Source organism: Xiphophorus maculatus, chromosome 5, assembly GCF_002775205.1.
Source record: "Xiphophorus maculatus strain JP 163 A chromosome 5, X_maculatus-5.0-male, whole genome shotgun sequence".
Classification (NCBI taxonomy): domain Eukaryota; kingdom Metazoa; phylum Chordata; class Actinopteri; order Cyprinodontiformes; family Poeciliidae; genus Xiphophorus; species Xiphophorus maculatus.
The window spans coordinates 20,673,459-20,688,140 of NC_036447.1; the positions used below are offsets into that span (position 1 = coordinate 20,673,459).

Here is a 14,682-nt window from a genome sequence, read left to right on the forward strand (position 1 = left end):
GGATTTGCTTGCATGTTTTCAGTGACCAGGCGCTGGAATATTTTAACAAGTTGAGATTATGATCAACATAGGAGTGTGTGAAAGATTTGATGAGATTCAAACAAGTTTAAGTTTTTGTGCAAGGCAGCCATAATGGATTTTGAGTTGAGAATTTTTACAGTTTTTTTTTCTAACTTGAAATGCAATATGCATTGCCTGATAGAAAAACCTATGCATGTCCTGATCTGTGGGTTAGGCCAGATGTGCAGTTCTCCATTTTTTATCCTTCCCTGCATGGGACGAATGGCACCAACCAAACAGAATAATGAGAAGATAAGATTCTAAAAGCTTGGTAACTTTATCAGAATAAGCATATCTGAAGGCAAACAAAGAAGGAATACCTATTGTAAAATGTTACATTGACTCCAAAAAACAAGATCAACTTATGCAGATACAGTTGAATGCACTCCCTATTGATATTGTTATTCTGCTTGGAATAATTGAAAACTGGCAGATTTCTATGCAGCGACAACATTATTACAGATGATAACTGGACCTCATCATGCCCCTTAAATGAAGGTATGGACTGCAAATGGATGTTTTCTATGTGCTATTTTTTCTGGACGTGTTTCACAAAGATATCTATGTTTTAAATCTAAAGCTATGGTCCTCAGATAGAAAAGAGTAGATTTATTTCATTAGATTTTAGGTCGATCACTGCTTTAAATAGAGCAGTTAAAGCATCTTGGTGTCCTGTTAACACGTGATGGTAGGGTGAAGCAGGAGATGGACTGAAGCATTTGTTTCCAATAATGTAGGCAATACTCTAGTCCTTTGTGGTGAACAAGCCGAAAGCAAAATAAGCTTTCTCCATAAGGTGCCTGTATTTATTTTTATCATCTGAGAGGAGTTTGGACTAGAGATGCTTTGAAAAGACTCTGTTGAGATGGTTAAGGGAATTGATTAGGATGTCTTCATGATGCTTGATACTTTTGACCTGGAAACACCTTGGAATACTTTGAGGTGAAACTGAAGTGAGTTACTGGCTAGAGGGAGGTTTTGGTTTTTCTGCTAGTTCTGTTAGATGGATGAAAATCATCCTTCAAAACACCTGATTATTTGACTCAGGTGTGATGAAGCTCAGACACATCTAAAAGTTGCAGGACACCGGTTCTCGACGCCTGGATTTCAGGACCCCTGAGGTATACTCACTTATTCTTTCCAGGTCGCAGGGGGGTCAGCTCCCCTTCTCCGGTGGTGAAATAGGTGAGAGGCACGATACAACCTGGACGGGTGGTATCGTGGGCAGTACAGAGACACACAATCAAGCATGCACACACTCATATCTAAGGGAAAATTTATAGTATTTAATTAACCTATCTGATGTTTTTGGACTTTGGGAAGAATCTGGAGAGAACCCACACAGGCACATGGGAGAGCATGCAAAATGCATGCAGAAAGACCACAGGCTGGAATTCAAACCCAGGACATTCTTGCATCAAGGCAGCAACACTTCGCTTTCTTAATTTTGTTCTCTTCTCTGTCTTATCTTCTTGGTGTGTTTCAAGACAGAAAAAAAAATCCTATCCAGGAAAAAGTAGACTTGTTGAATTAACTTTGTAACCTTTTATAATATGCCTCTTCTTTCTGTCTTGGTACTTTTTTTCAAATGCTTCTTCCCCCGTTTCAGCGTCTTATATCTCTCACAGGTCCACTGTGGTGTTTTTTTAAGGATTTGTGGCTGATTTAGACAGATTTTTTTCTTTTTTATCTAACTCACGCCTCACGAGTGTCTGTGAGTAGGAGAGGACTGAAGAGCAGCGATGAAGAGGCAGACTGCAGCTGTGCCGCGTTGCGGTGAAGAGGGGGCCTCGTCCGGGCTCCTTGGAACAATATAAAAGCACTAATCACCCAGGACAGCTGACACCCCGCGCCTCACACATACGCTAACTGTATCCCACAGACATGCTCACCCCTACACAGAGATCTGAGGTTCGCCTTCACAAGGTGGAAAGAGAGGAGCTGTGCCCAGGCAGGTACAGAAAACAAAGTGCATGTTTTGTCTATGGGGTCCTGACGCTTCAGGGCTGACCGTGCTCTAAAATAAAGACACAAGTGTTTACCTTTAATAGGAAGCAAGCATATACAACAACTTCAAAGCAAGGACGATACAGTATAGAGAGGAGAAGTTTCCCTTCATGCATTCTTGTATACAGAATCAAACACACATGCTTGTCCTGCAACAAAAAACCCACATAATAGATCGGGTGCATGCACACTGTCGTGCATGCATAGACGCACACACACGTGCATACACAAAAGTGTCTTGGGGAATTTGACCTTTTCCCAAAGCCTCCCTTTCCTGCCTTTGCTCCCCTCCCCCTATGGTTGTGTGAAGACTGAAGGGGTCAAGGGTTAGGTTTTGGGGGGCTGAAGATTAGGTTTCACATGACTGAGCACCTTTGTTGGGGCAGGCCGGCAGAAAGGAAACGTCCAGGAGGGTAGCTCTGTCTGTCTGAGAGGAGAGAAAGACGAGAGAGGGGGTGGAGAAGGGAGAAAGGGGAGAGGACGGACGGATGGACAGACAGGCCGGTGGAAGGACAAGGCTTTAGTTGAAGTTGAAGACTGAAGCTAACGTGCAAGATCAAGGAGGAAGTGGAAGAGCAGGCAGAGCCAGGGAAAGAAAGTGAGAGCACAAATGAGAAAAGCAGAATGACTTTATGCCAAAACTTCCTCTCTCTCTCTCTCCTTACACCTCTCATTCTTGTCTTGACCATGTGGCTTCTGCATGGAACCGGAGCCAGCAAGCGTCCTCAGTGGCTGCGCCGATCTGCCTTGTGACCACACAGTAAGAAGAAAGTCCTGGCCAAAACAGTAAAATGGATCACAGCAGAACCAACCCCCACGCCCTTCCCCCTCCTGCTCCTCCTTCTCCCCGGTCTCACCACTTCACAACATCTGAGACGTGGTCTGCCCGCTAGACAATATGCGCTGTAGCTGGCAGGGAACGACTTGGCAGAGTCCTGGATTACCTCGCTTATGAAGTATTGCTTTAAACGTCTGCGTGTGTGACTTTTCTCTCTCTCCCTCTTGCTCTCCCTTTCTCAGAATTAGAGAGAGGGATTTTAACGACATGCAACAGTTTAAACAAAATGACTCACAAAGGTGGGACTGGTACTTCTGATGGCTTCCAGATAAGGTGAAAACTTTGACCTCAGAGTGAAAAAGGACTTGGGGGGCTGGAAGGGGTCGAAAAGATCACATGCAGGCCTTAGTTGAGAGAGATTTTTTTTTGTTTTTGTCCTGTATGATCACAAATTACCCCTGACGTTTGTTTCTGACATCTTGGACAATGCAGTTATGAAATTTTGATTGCTCTATCTTATTTGTTTGTGCTGCTTTAGGTATACATTTAGTGGGTGCACTAACAATCAGAGGGGAAAAAAGCCTAGTCGTCACTCAGGATTTGAGTGACGACTGCAATGTTTGGCACCGGTACGTGTTCATCTGTCAGTGACGGGGTTTCCTTTTGCACGCTGCAGAGTTGGCTCAATGCAAAGCACGGGTAGACTTAAGGGGAAGGTGAAGGAGGTGGAGCGGGAACGGTCAAAAGATTCCAGAGACAGTCTGATCCGACCTTGAACCTCAGAGAGTTTAGGTTTCTATGGCACCATTTTTTTATTGTTTCCTTGCTGTAGAGCAGATTACGCTTTGTGTTTTTATGTTTTGCATATGACGTTGTCTGTTACCACTAGATGCACTCACAAGCATGCAAATGGCTGGGTTAGTTTATACCTTTGTAATGTATGCATAGTGTTTCCCAGGTGCAATGCTCTCAGTGTTTATATAGCCAGTAAAAAAGGGTCATATTACCAGCACCCTCTGACTTGTGTGTGCCTTTTTATTGCAGGGGTGGGTGCGTGTACGTATGTGTGTGTGTATGACTTGAATGCTGCGTGCACAATTAGAGAGAGTAAGGTCTCTATTTACTGTCCTGTGAATAAAGAGCTAAGCTTCACCCTTTGGCCTCTTTATGCCACTATATCTCAGTGTCAGTCAGGCTGGACAGTAACTCGGCAAATACATACTTTACAGGCTGTCACCAATAAAGGATCTGGAGTTATTGATTCTGGCAAATAACTAACTGAAAAACATGCGCAAACTGTCTTTCTTTCTACTCAACACTGAATACAGTTGTAAAAGCATTCCTGTCCCTTGAACTTTTTTTAATTTTTACATTTGATCACATTACAGCCACAAACTACAGTGCACTATACTGATTTTTTTATGTAATAAGCAAACACAAAGAAGTTGGGAAGAAAATGCTAAACAGTTTTCAATTTTTTTTTACATTTATTTCTCTTTTTTTGGAAATCATGATGAAAAATTTTGGTTCTTCACGTTTTTCATAATTTACCAGACTAGCTGGTTGGATTGCATTTAGGCCCATTCTTTGACTGGGTCATTTTAACACATGCATGCACTTTGATCTAAGTCATTCTATTGTTACTCTTACTGTATGTTTAGGGTCACCGTCCTGCCAGAAAGCAAAACTAAACTCCAGTAAACTTTTCGCCCAGCATTTAGCTCTAACCAATCAGCTCTGACGAGCTTCATTACAATTACTCTAGATAAACATACCCACAGCATGATGCTGGCCCCACCATGCTTCCTCATGGAGATGGTGCGTTCAAAGTCTTTTACAGTGGATCTCTGCAGCTTTTCCAGACACCTTAATCAGTCGGTTAATGTCCATTTCTTGGCAGGTTCTTAATTCTGTAATATTTCCATCCAAAAATTAGAATAATTGTCATGAAAAAATAGAATTTCTAGTGTCTGTCTATCTCATAAAATCCTAAATCCTGTTGTGGGGTAAGAGAAAGTGAAAAAGTTCAAGGAGTGTAAATACTTTTTGATAAGCGTATAACACTGATGCTTTAGTTACCCAACAAGGGCACAGCTCAGAGTTGCCACATTATAATTAAACAGCAGTGAATCTCAGTCTAATGTTAAACTGAATTGTTTCCCTGAGTTTTGATACATCTTACTGTATGATTTACATATTTCTGGGAAGACAGGTTGCAACAGGTGGAGCAACACAAGAAGCACAGAATTCAGAAATGTATATAATACATTTTATTATTATTATCAAGACAAAATGGCTGAGTGAAGAAAACAGCTGAAAATAGAGTGGCATTTCCATAAACTGAAAACAATAACAAACTTGTAAGTCGAGCAAAAACTCAGATGTTGGACAATGACTTTTGGTCATCAAAATTAAGCGGTAACAATTCATCAAGGAGGGAGAAGAACTGAACTGATCTGTTTTTGCAGTGACTCCGTTCTGAACAGAGCAGGTGTTTGTTTGTATAGTCATAATAAATAATATTGGCCTATGCCAGGGGCCGAGTTCAAGTTCAGTTCGGAGCAAATAGCTTGAAGGCAAATACAGAACACAGAATTGAATCTTAAGTGTACCCCAACACCAGAGGTATGACAGCATGTACCTACATTTCTGTTTGTGATTTTACTCCTTGCATAAATCAAAAAGCACCATGGTCGGCTTTGTCTATGAAAGAAAACTTTCTCAGGTTGATATTGGACTGATTGCATATGATAAAACGTAATTCTTTTTTTAAACGACAGCTGGAATGTTTTCAGGTGGTACATGACAGTAAAAAGTTGGCTACCAAGAAAAACCCAACAATAGCTTGTATTACTGCATATAAAATGGCAGGAGAGAAAAAATATATATATAAACAAACTAAAAGGATATTTACAACCACCTGTTTTTACCTCAGTGTGGCCATCTCCCCAAGCGGGACTGCCTGAAAAGGCCATCATATGACCTATCACCCTTTGGGGAACGCCGCATCTTTTTATTTTTCAAAAAACATACTTTTTTTTCCCGAGCATACAAATTATTCACACTAGATTATCCTGCCAAATTAAGAAAATATACGGTGGCAGCTTGTTGGGATTTTTTTTTTCACTACAGAAAAAAAAAGAGTACATTGAAACCTTTAAAGAGTACAAGCAAAACAGTTAAAAATAAAAGCTCCAACATAAATACTATAAGTGCCTAAGCTAAGTGAACATTAATTTCAAATACCATTCTAAATACAAGAAAAAAGTAGACCATAGATGTGTTTTGAGCATAGGAACTTACAAGAGTGTGCATTTTCCTATGCATTTTAGGTTCTCTCTTCTATATATTTATATATCATAAATCTCTCCTCAATGCAAATTTTTGTTCAACCTGAAGACGTTTATTTCATAGTAAAGGCAAAAAGATGAGAGACATGTTTTTTTTTCTTTTTCTTTTTTTACACAATTCATTACAGAGTGATCAAGTCCTGGATGCTACCACGACAGATTAGAGAAACATCAATAAACAAACAACAACAAAGAAAACAATTTAAAAAAAATTAAATAAGGTTCTCCCCAAAAAGTGTTACGTAAGAGATTTTATTTACTTTTTTAATCAAATTTTACTTCTCTGAGTTGTATTATGTTTAATGTTTGTATGGCAATTCCTGCATTTACACCTCCAAAAGCAAAATCCCTGTTTAGCTCTCAGAAGAAAGCATGGCTGGCAAATGTCTCTAGATCAAAACCTTTTTTTTTTTCCTCTTCCTCTTTTTTTTTTGTCAATTTTAATGCTAAGCAATGACACCACACTAATCTGTCAGCATAAGAGCAAGTTTTCCCTTGAGCGCCCAACTGTAAACTGGGAAAATTGAACAGTGCATGTAAGGTAGCGCCAGATCTGGAATCTGGTCCTCATTTTATACTCAACCAACTGTACCTCCGATTAGAGAGACAGATACAGAATCCAAGGCAGAGTGACAAGTGCTATATTATCATCATCATTGACAAAGGATGGAGATAAAAATAATAGAAAAACAGCCTCCATTAGGAGAAAAATGTCTAAAAATAAATGACCTTTTTATTAATAAAACTTCCGTGAACAGGGGGTGTTTTTTGTTTTTTTTAAAGAATTTGAATTTCCTTTTTGAATAGTTTTTGATGCAGAAATGTGTTTGAAATTGTAGAGACACTTGTTAAACTCGATCAAAAGAGATTCACCAATTCATCAACCAGAGTTCAGAATCAAACAATTTTCTGATAAGTTAATTACTGAAGATCTGCACCGTTTGTGCACAAACTCGTCAATAAACGTCTTGTTTTTGGGTGCACTTTTCTTTTTAGTTTAACTGAAATCAGATGTAGGGTTACAGACACGTGCTCTGATGCATTAATAGAAATAAGTGCTGCATTTTCTTTTTTCAATTCTGTAGAGCCTGCAACATAACTTTTTCTTTGTTATGCTTTTTATCTGTAGAAAAAAATAGGAGCTGTCAAAATTGTAGATAAATAGTCAAAAATAAAAAAAATAATGAAATTAGTATTGGCCAGAAGAAAATAAACTGATTGGTGGATTTCTACCAATCACCCACCCTCACACTTCCTTACAAAGTCACCAAAGGCCTCCTGTGTCAGACGCTTGTCAAACCCAATCATTGCAGACGCCTTAATCAGTTGACCAGAAACCAGAGGAGGCCAAATTTCCACAGGTAAAATACTGAAAAATGTTCAATTCTCTCCACTCACCCACCATAAATTCTCAAACCATTTTCAGTCTATAAGCCACACTGTTAATGCCTTTCCTCTTAAATCTGATCAAGATTAGGGTTCAATGATTTGATACCTTTTCAGATGGATTCAAAACTAATACCTCAAAGAATTAACAGCACATTTTTTTCTATTTTATGTGCAATGGTCTGAGAGAGAGAAAAAAAAGTGGAATTTGTCTAAATAGGAATCAGGAGGTCAGACCTCAAAAGAAAACCAGCAACAGGTAACAGACATGAAAAGTGTGATTGGTGCATCTCTACTGTCAGGCTCTAAAACCCACCCACCAAATCATTCACCTTTAATCTGTTTGAATTACCAGAACTGAATCCCGTTTTAGTTTCGAGTGACTGCTGAAATTACAGTCTGAACAGCTAACACAGAAGGAAAACAAATCTGTGCTACTTACAAAATAACACTTGCATTTTTAATTTTCAAAGAAAATAATCACTCTGGAACCTTTAAGAGCTTCATGTTGGTTATAACAACTTGTCAGAGTACCTTTTTTTTTCAGTTGTACCAAACACAAACACCAAAACCAGAAACCTCTGACCCCTTTTAAGCATGTAACATGCCAGTAAACAGAATTGTAATCATGAACGCATTAATATGCATGAGTCAGGTAGTTAAATGATTTACTAGAGCTATGCAAAATTCAATTTTTTTTCTAGGTTTGTTTCAGCTGGTTCCCTATGTTTTGCAAAGTTAAAAGGAAAAAAAAAAACGGGTTGTGCAGGTGCTTGATGCAAGGACCTGCATCTTCCCGTGTATTGTAATCATTTATAGCTGAAACTCCGAGCTTATAGCAAAAAGGAGAATTAACCATTGCAGGTAAAATATCCAAGGCACTCTTTATCGTCATGTCACACCACATTATTAGTTTAGTTTCATTGATGTTTGTAAAAGAAATATTTAAACTAGTGCCTAGCATTTGATAGGCAGCCCAATTTTATATACATATGGATATATATCTCATCTCAATGTTGCATGGAAAATCTTTCACAAAGATTGGTTTTATGTTTGACCCTGCTTGTCTTGATGTTTTGACAATATGACACTGTCTGCTATGTTTGAACACAAAACTGTACATGATATGTAAAACAGTATGTACTGTATGCAGCTTGGGTTATTACTAACTATTGTTTTTTGTTTTTGTTTTTTTTTTGTTATGCTGAGAAAAATCAAAAGTATCAATAGCAACACATGTACAACCAAAATCCTCCAGCTAAGAACAATTTTCTCTTTAAGTAGCCAAAACACACCAAGCATGCTGTCCAGTTACAAAAAATACAAAATGTGTAAATTATTGCACAATAAAAAGGCTCAAAAAGTTCTGATGCAATAGTATTGCCCAGTTCTGGATCATGCATCAAGTTTTCTCCAGAAGGGGAGCAGGGCTGCACGGCATTCTGGTGTCTAACCCTGTTGTCTTTTCCCCATTGCTCATTGGCTACAAAGCCTGGGTTGCTTTTTAGCTGGGGGCGGGGGGCATCTGAGAGAGAACTGCTCTTTGCCTATTCAGTTTTAATGTCATTAGCCAGAGGGCGGTCACTGTGCCACTTCTTCATGTGTTTTTCTAGAGTGCTGTACACACTGAAAGGCATGTGGCAAATTTCACATTTGTACACGTCCTTGCCCATCTGTCCATGGGTCTTCATGTGGCGGGTGAGTTTTGAGCTCTGGGCACATGCGTAGCTGCACAGCTCGCACTTGTACGGCCGCTCTCCAGTGTGGCTGCGTCGGTGCACTGTCAGGTTGCTGCAGTTCTTGAACACCTTGCCGCAAAATTCACAGGTGTCACTGCGGCGGCCGTCCTTGGAGCTCGGCCGCCCGTTTCCGCTGCCGCCGTGTGGAGTGCTGGCGCCGCTGCCCGTGCCGCTCCGTCCTGAAGGGGCCCGTTCCCCATCGAGTTCACCGGGTGGGGTGGAGTAGCGCAAGCTGCCGTTTTCTGATGAGTGCTCAGATGAGGAGGTAAAGGGTGATTGTCTGGAGTCCCCACCTGTAAAACCGATGAAGGGGTCCTTGAGTTGTCGGGAGGCGGCGTAGCCAGCTAGCCATTGAGAATAAACGTTCTCTGTGTTTGGGATGGTTGGTGTAGGTGGGTCAAGGTCTTTTTCCACCTTGATGCGTTTGGATAGAGGGCTCAGTGAGCCAGGACTGATCCCACCGCCCAGTAGCTTTCTAGAGAGGCTGTCGTTGGATAGTGGTCCCAGCCCGTTCATGGCAGTGGTTGATGCATCATCTGCACGGTCTAACTCAACAGCCGAGTCATCATCGCCGTGCTCTCTAGACAAGCTCCGGTGATGCGGGTGTAAAGCATCGCTGTTCTGGTGGTGGCGGGCCCCTTCCAGCCGCAGGCTGAAGCGATAGTTATTCCTTCCCCCTTCTTCAACTCTAGCGTTGCTATCAATTTCCTCCTCATCGCCTTCCTCCTCTTCTTCCTCCTCCTCTTCTTCCTCGTCTTCCTCCTCCTCCTCTTCATCTTCCTCCTCCTCCTCTTCTTCATTTTCAGGCATAATTCCATTGTTCTCAGTCTTGAACTTAGCCACCACTGACTTGAGTGCATCAGTGGCACTGCCTAGTATGTCGCTTGTACCAGGTTCAGGCGAACTGGCAGTCGAGAGGCCATCGTCTGACTTGGCATTGAGTGCCGACGACTTGTTCTGACAATGCGTCTTCATGTGGCGCTTTAGCTTGCTGGCCTGTGTGCAGGCATGGTTGCAGAGGTGACACTTGAATGGCTTTTCCCCTGTGTGACTTCGCCGGTGAACGATAAGGTTACTCTGGAACTTGAAGGTCTTACCGCAGAACTCACAAGACTTTGCCTTGAGAGGAGTGCCTGGCTGAGCTGCATTTGATACAGGATTAGGGGTGGAGCGTGAACCAGACGGGGACTGAGAGGTGGATAGGGGAGGCGTAGCTGTAAATGGAGGCTTAGAACCTGGCTGGAATGGCTGGAGCAGCCGTTGCATAGGGTTAGGTCTGTTAGGGGAGAGAGGCGGAGAACCTCCTGTGGCATTCCCAGCAAGCTCCCTCAGACGTCTAGAGAAGTCCATGCTCTGAGGGGGTTCTAATGGCACTGAGTTCAGTCTCATCACTCTGTCAAAGGCGCTAGGATGGTGGGTTGCCAGGGCAAGATCATCCGGGCTGAGATGGTGGCGTGGCGGTGGGCTGAAGAGCGGAGGGGTGCGGGGGTAACGGCCCTCGCGCGGCGTTGATGCTGAATCCCGGCCAGACCCTGATCCCGGCATCCTTAAGAGGCTGTAAGGGCTGCCGTCAGCCAAGTGAACCGCGTGGAGGGGCGGCTGAGAGGAGGCGCAGTCACCCCCCATCCCAGGAGCGGCAGCTACACGTGGGGTGAGAGGGCTGCCAGGTTCACTCTCCAGATAGATGCGGAAGCCGTGAGTGTTCTGGGCATGCTGGAGCAGGAACCAGGCACTGGTGAAGGGCTGCTTGCATGTGGTGCAGGTGTAACTGCTGGGCTCATCTTTATCTGACAAAAAAAAACACACACACACAGAGAGAACATCAAGTTAGAAAAGCATAAAATGAAAAGTAAGTAAAACACTGATGGATAAAATCTACAACATCTGAATTTTTTTTTTAATGTTCAAGTTTAGTTTCACTTTCATAATCAATCTTTCTTTAATGAACTTTAACAAAAATAGCCATAAATAAATAAAAGAAATTCAAAATATTTTAAAATGAAACAGAAACCACATTGTGAACATTTTACAATTTGACAAAAAAGGACAATAAGTCGAGTTTCGTAAAAGACGAAATATTTTCAGCACATTAACAAAACACAAGGCATATCTCATGCTGCCAATGCACAACTTATACAGATGAGAGGGCACAGAAATAATTCAAACAGTAATTGACTTTCAATTGCACTTGTACACTGACCTGAGATTTGCTTGACAATGCACGCCTAATCTCGTTAAACACACTCATCTTCCCTCCACTACTCTGTTTACGAAATTAACGATTCTAAAGTGGGACATGTATCGAATGCTGCATATTAACAATGAATACAAATAAGGGGTCACATGTTAATAATTGTACCACTGTTTATCACAAAAAACCACACATTCACAGGAAATAAAAGCCACGAGAAAAACTGTGTCTGCGTGTTAGTGTGTGGGTGGGGAGGCTCCTTTGAAAATGCATTTCATGCATTGCTTTTCTATTTCTGATATTTCATGCTTTATGGATTTATTTAAATCCTCTCAGGTGAATAGAAAAGGAAAAGAGGGGGGAAGCAGAAGTGAGAGCTATGCAAAATAAGAAGCATCCACCGCTTGCAAATGTGTTCCTTCTTTCATCTTTTGCCGTTTTTTTTCCCTTTCTTCTCTCTCTCTTTTTTTCCCCCCACTGCAGGCCATTCTTCTAAAGTCATTTGCAGACACTGAACCCGAAATCCACAGCCCTTCTATGCAAGTGAGGACGAACAAGAGACAGGGAGAGAGAAAGATAGTCCATGTATGACGTGGAGCGCATGTGTTTTAAGCTGGCCATGGTTTAGAGAGACAAAGCAGGAAGAAGAGGGCAGAGAAAGAGCAGAAAGGAGAGATGCTGTGGTCGAGTCGTAGTGAAAAGAGTTTGATGTTTTGTGGTTTTGCCTCCTATCTTGTGTGTCCGCAGCCACGGAGGCCCCCCTCCAAAGTCTCCCACTTAAAGAACATAATGCTGCGTAAAATGTGCACCAAATCAAATCTCCACACAAACCTTTCTCTCCTGACTGAAAAGAGTTGGAAGGGGGTATAATGGTAAATTATGGATCATTACAATCTGCAAAAATTACAGTTAATTGCTGCCACCTGCAATGGGCTTTGACCCACTATGGAATTTTTCCATCATAAAAAAGCCATTTGCCCATACGCTTTTTTGCTCTCACTCATTCCCTTCCTCCTCTCTCTCTCATAAGCACAAATAAAATGTGCCAGTTACATTAACACACACTTCCTGATTATGTGTGTGTTTCTTTATGGCTTTAAAAGGAGAGCCCATGTATCCCCCATTAAAATGGTTGCAGTAACCTGTGTTCTACTGTACATTTTCCTTTGATTTGTGGCTTGCATACACTAACCCTGATGCTAGCGTGATGTAGAAGCAGACAATGGAAATGCAGTAGGAAGAAAACATACTCTTTTTCTGCTATTGTGAATGACTAGGAAGGAAGATAAGGGGAGCTGTGCTTTTCAGAGAGAAGAAATCACAGAGGAGTCTGGAAAGTGAATGAAAGAGTCAGGAGAAAGAAGAAAGGGAACTGGAAGTGCGGCATGCCTTAAAGATAACCTAAAGCATTTGTAAAGGACATGCGTGCCACCACACAACACTTAAGACTTCTGCAAATTCATTGTTTCATCCATTGAGGCACCAAATGTTTATATCTTGAGCGATATAAACATTTGACAAAGTGTCCTCATGCCACAAGCAAGGATAATAGTTGTTTTTTGCATCTGATGAGTTGGACACAATGACGCGAATCAGAAAGTCAGAACAACGGATGTCAAAACTCACAACAATGGCACATGAGATATCTAAATAAACCCACTATTGTCCTTAATAGCCATCCTCTTGGGAATGGAGGAAAAGTAATTCAAAGGGATAAAGGACATTTTGACAAGGCGTTTGATGTTTTTCATTTTTTTATTATTATTATTCAAGAACAGAGGAGCAAATAACTGTGTGAGGGAGGAAGGAGGATCTTACAAACAAGTCTGTCCTCTAATAGAATAAAAGAGAAGCTCTCACTCTCTCTCAGTCTCTTTCTCCCCTTCTAAAAACTTAAAGTCTGGGGTGAGTTAGGGCTGGAGAGCAGCAGAGCTGAGGCTAATGCTGGATCTCCAGGTCCCTTTGAAATAGGATCAGCAGAGAGGAGAAACCACACTGACAAGCCCTTAGCTGCCATTTCATGGCAAGGGGCTGAAAGAGGGGACTTTAGAAGAGAGAGAGAGGACAAAAGTGTGTGGGAGAACTGAAAGAGAATACAGAAAATATAGAAAAAACATAAATCAACAATGATCCGGAATGTAGAAAACTAAAAATCAGACAAAAAAAAAACTAACAAAGTATTTTTGAACAATTCCACGTATTTCAACACTAAGACAAGGGCAGCAAATATGGTATTGGTTACTCTACTGCCATCGGGAAGATGACATGATATTGGTCAGGGTCGTTTTATGGTTCCTTAAATTGCAGTCTGTCACTTCACATACTACTCACACCATCATCACAAACTGCAAAACAAACTACTATATAAACCATAGTGTAACTCAGGTGTATATGTGTCTAATATAAGTTAATTTCAAACAGCACTCCAAAACTTTTTGTAGTTTCTGAAAAGAAAACTATTATTACACCTTAAACTTGGTAATCAATGTCAAGGCAGTGGTTGGATTATGTGTCTAGTTTTGCAGCTCAAGTGGAAGATGAAACGTTAGCTACTGGATTCAGAGCAAAAAAAAAAATCACCTAAAAATGGGCTTAAGGCCCGAATGGGACCAATCACCCTGCCCTGATTTGCGATCACCTAGCACAAAAATGACAATTGGATAATTTTCCAATCAGTAAATGCCTGAGTAGAAGTACTAACACTTGTCTTTGTAAAAACAATTTTACCGACAGAAGGTGTCTAAAAATGAAATTGGAGAAAGTGAAAATGCTGTTAAAATATTAAACTTGACAGTTTTGTTATTTATTTAAAAATGATCTGGTAGAACATCTTGGCATCTTATGACCTGATCTAAGGTACATTTTAAGATGCTTGTAAAAATAAAATGTTACTGAGTTGTAATTTGCCTTGTAAAAGGGGATGTGCTGTAATTTTCTTTAAAAGGGATAGGTTTGTACAGATTCCTCATCCTTGTAACTTTACTGTGTCTGTAGAGTTCCAGTGATGCAGACGTTTACTGAGAGATGGTTGAGTAAGTTAGGGTTATTTCTCACAAATCATTGTGTTACCATGCTATAAACATGTCCATGTTCCAACAATCTCAATTTCTTCAAAAGGCAGCCCAAAATATTCTGTAATTGTAGTTGCAGAGAAATCAGAGTCATCTTATA

At 41.1% G+C, this 14,682-nt stretch overlaps 1 protein-coding gene across 1 annotated transcript in view; it reads right to left on the bottom strand.

Moving 5' to 3' along the window:
* Positions 1 to 6,226: 6,226 nt before the first annotated feature.
* Positions 6,227 to 14,682, bottom strand: part of LOC102225170 (B-cell lymphoma/leukemia 11A-like) — a 53,709-nt gene continuing 45,253 nt past the window's right edge. The window contains exon 3 of the mRNA XM_023333780.1: positions 6,227 to 11,107. Coding sequence (XP_023189548.1) covers positions 9,129 to 11,107 — 1,979 coding nt within the window. The 3' untranslated portion in view covers positions 6,227 to 9,128. The remainder of the gene's footprint in view (positions 11,108 to 14,682) is intronic.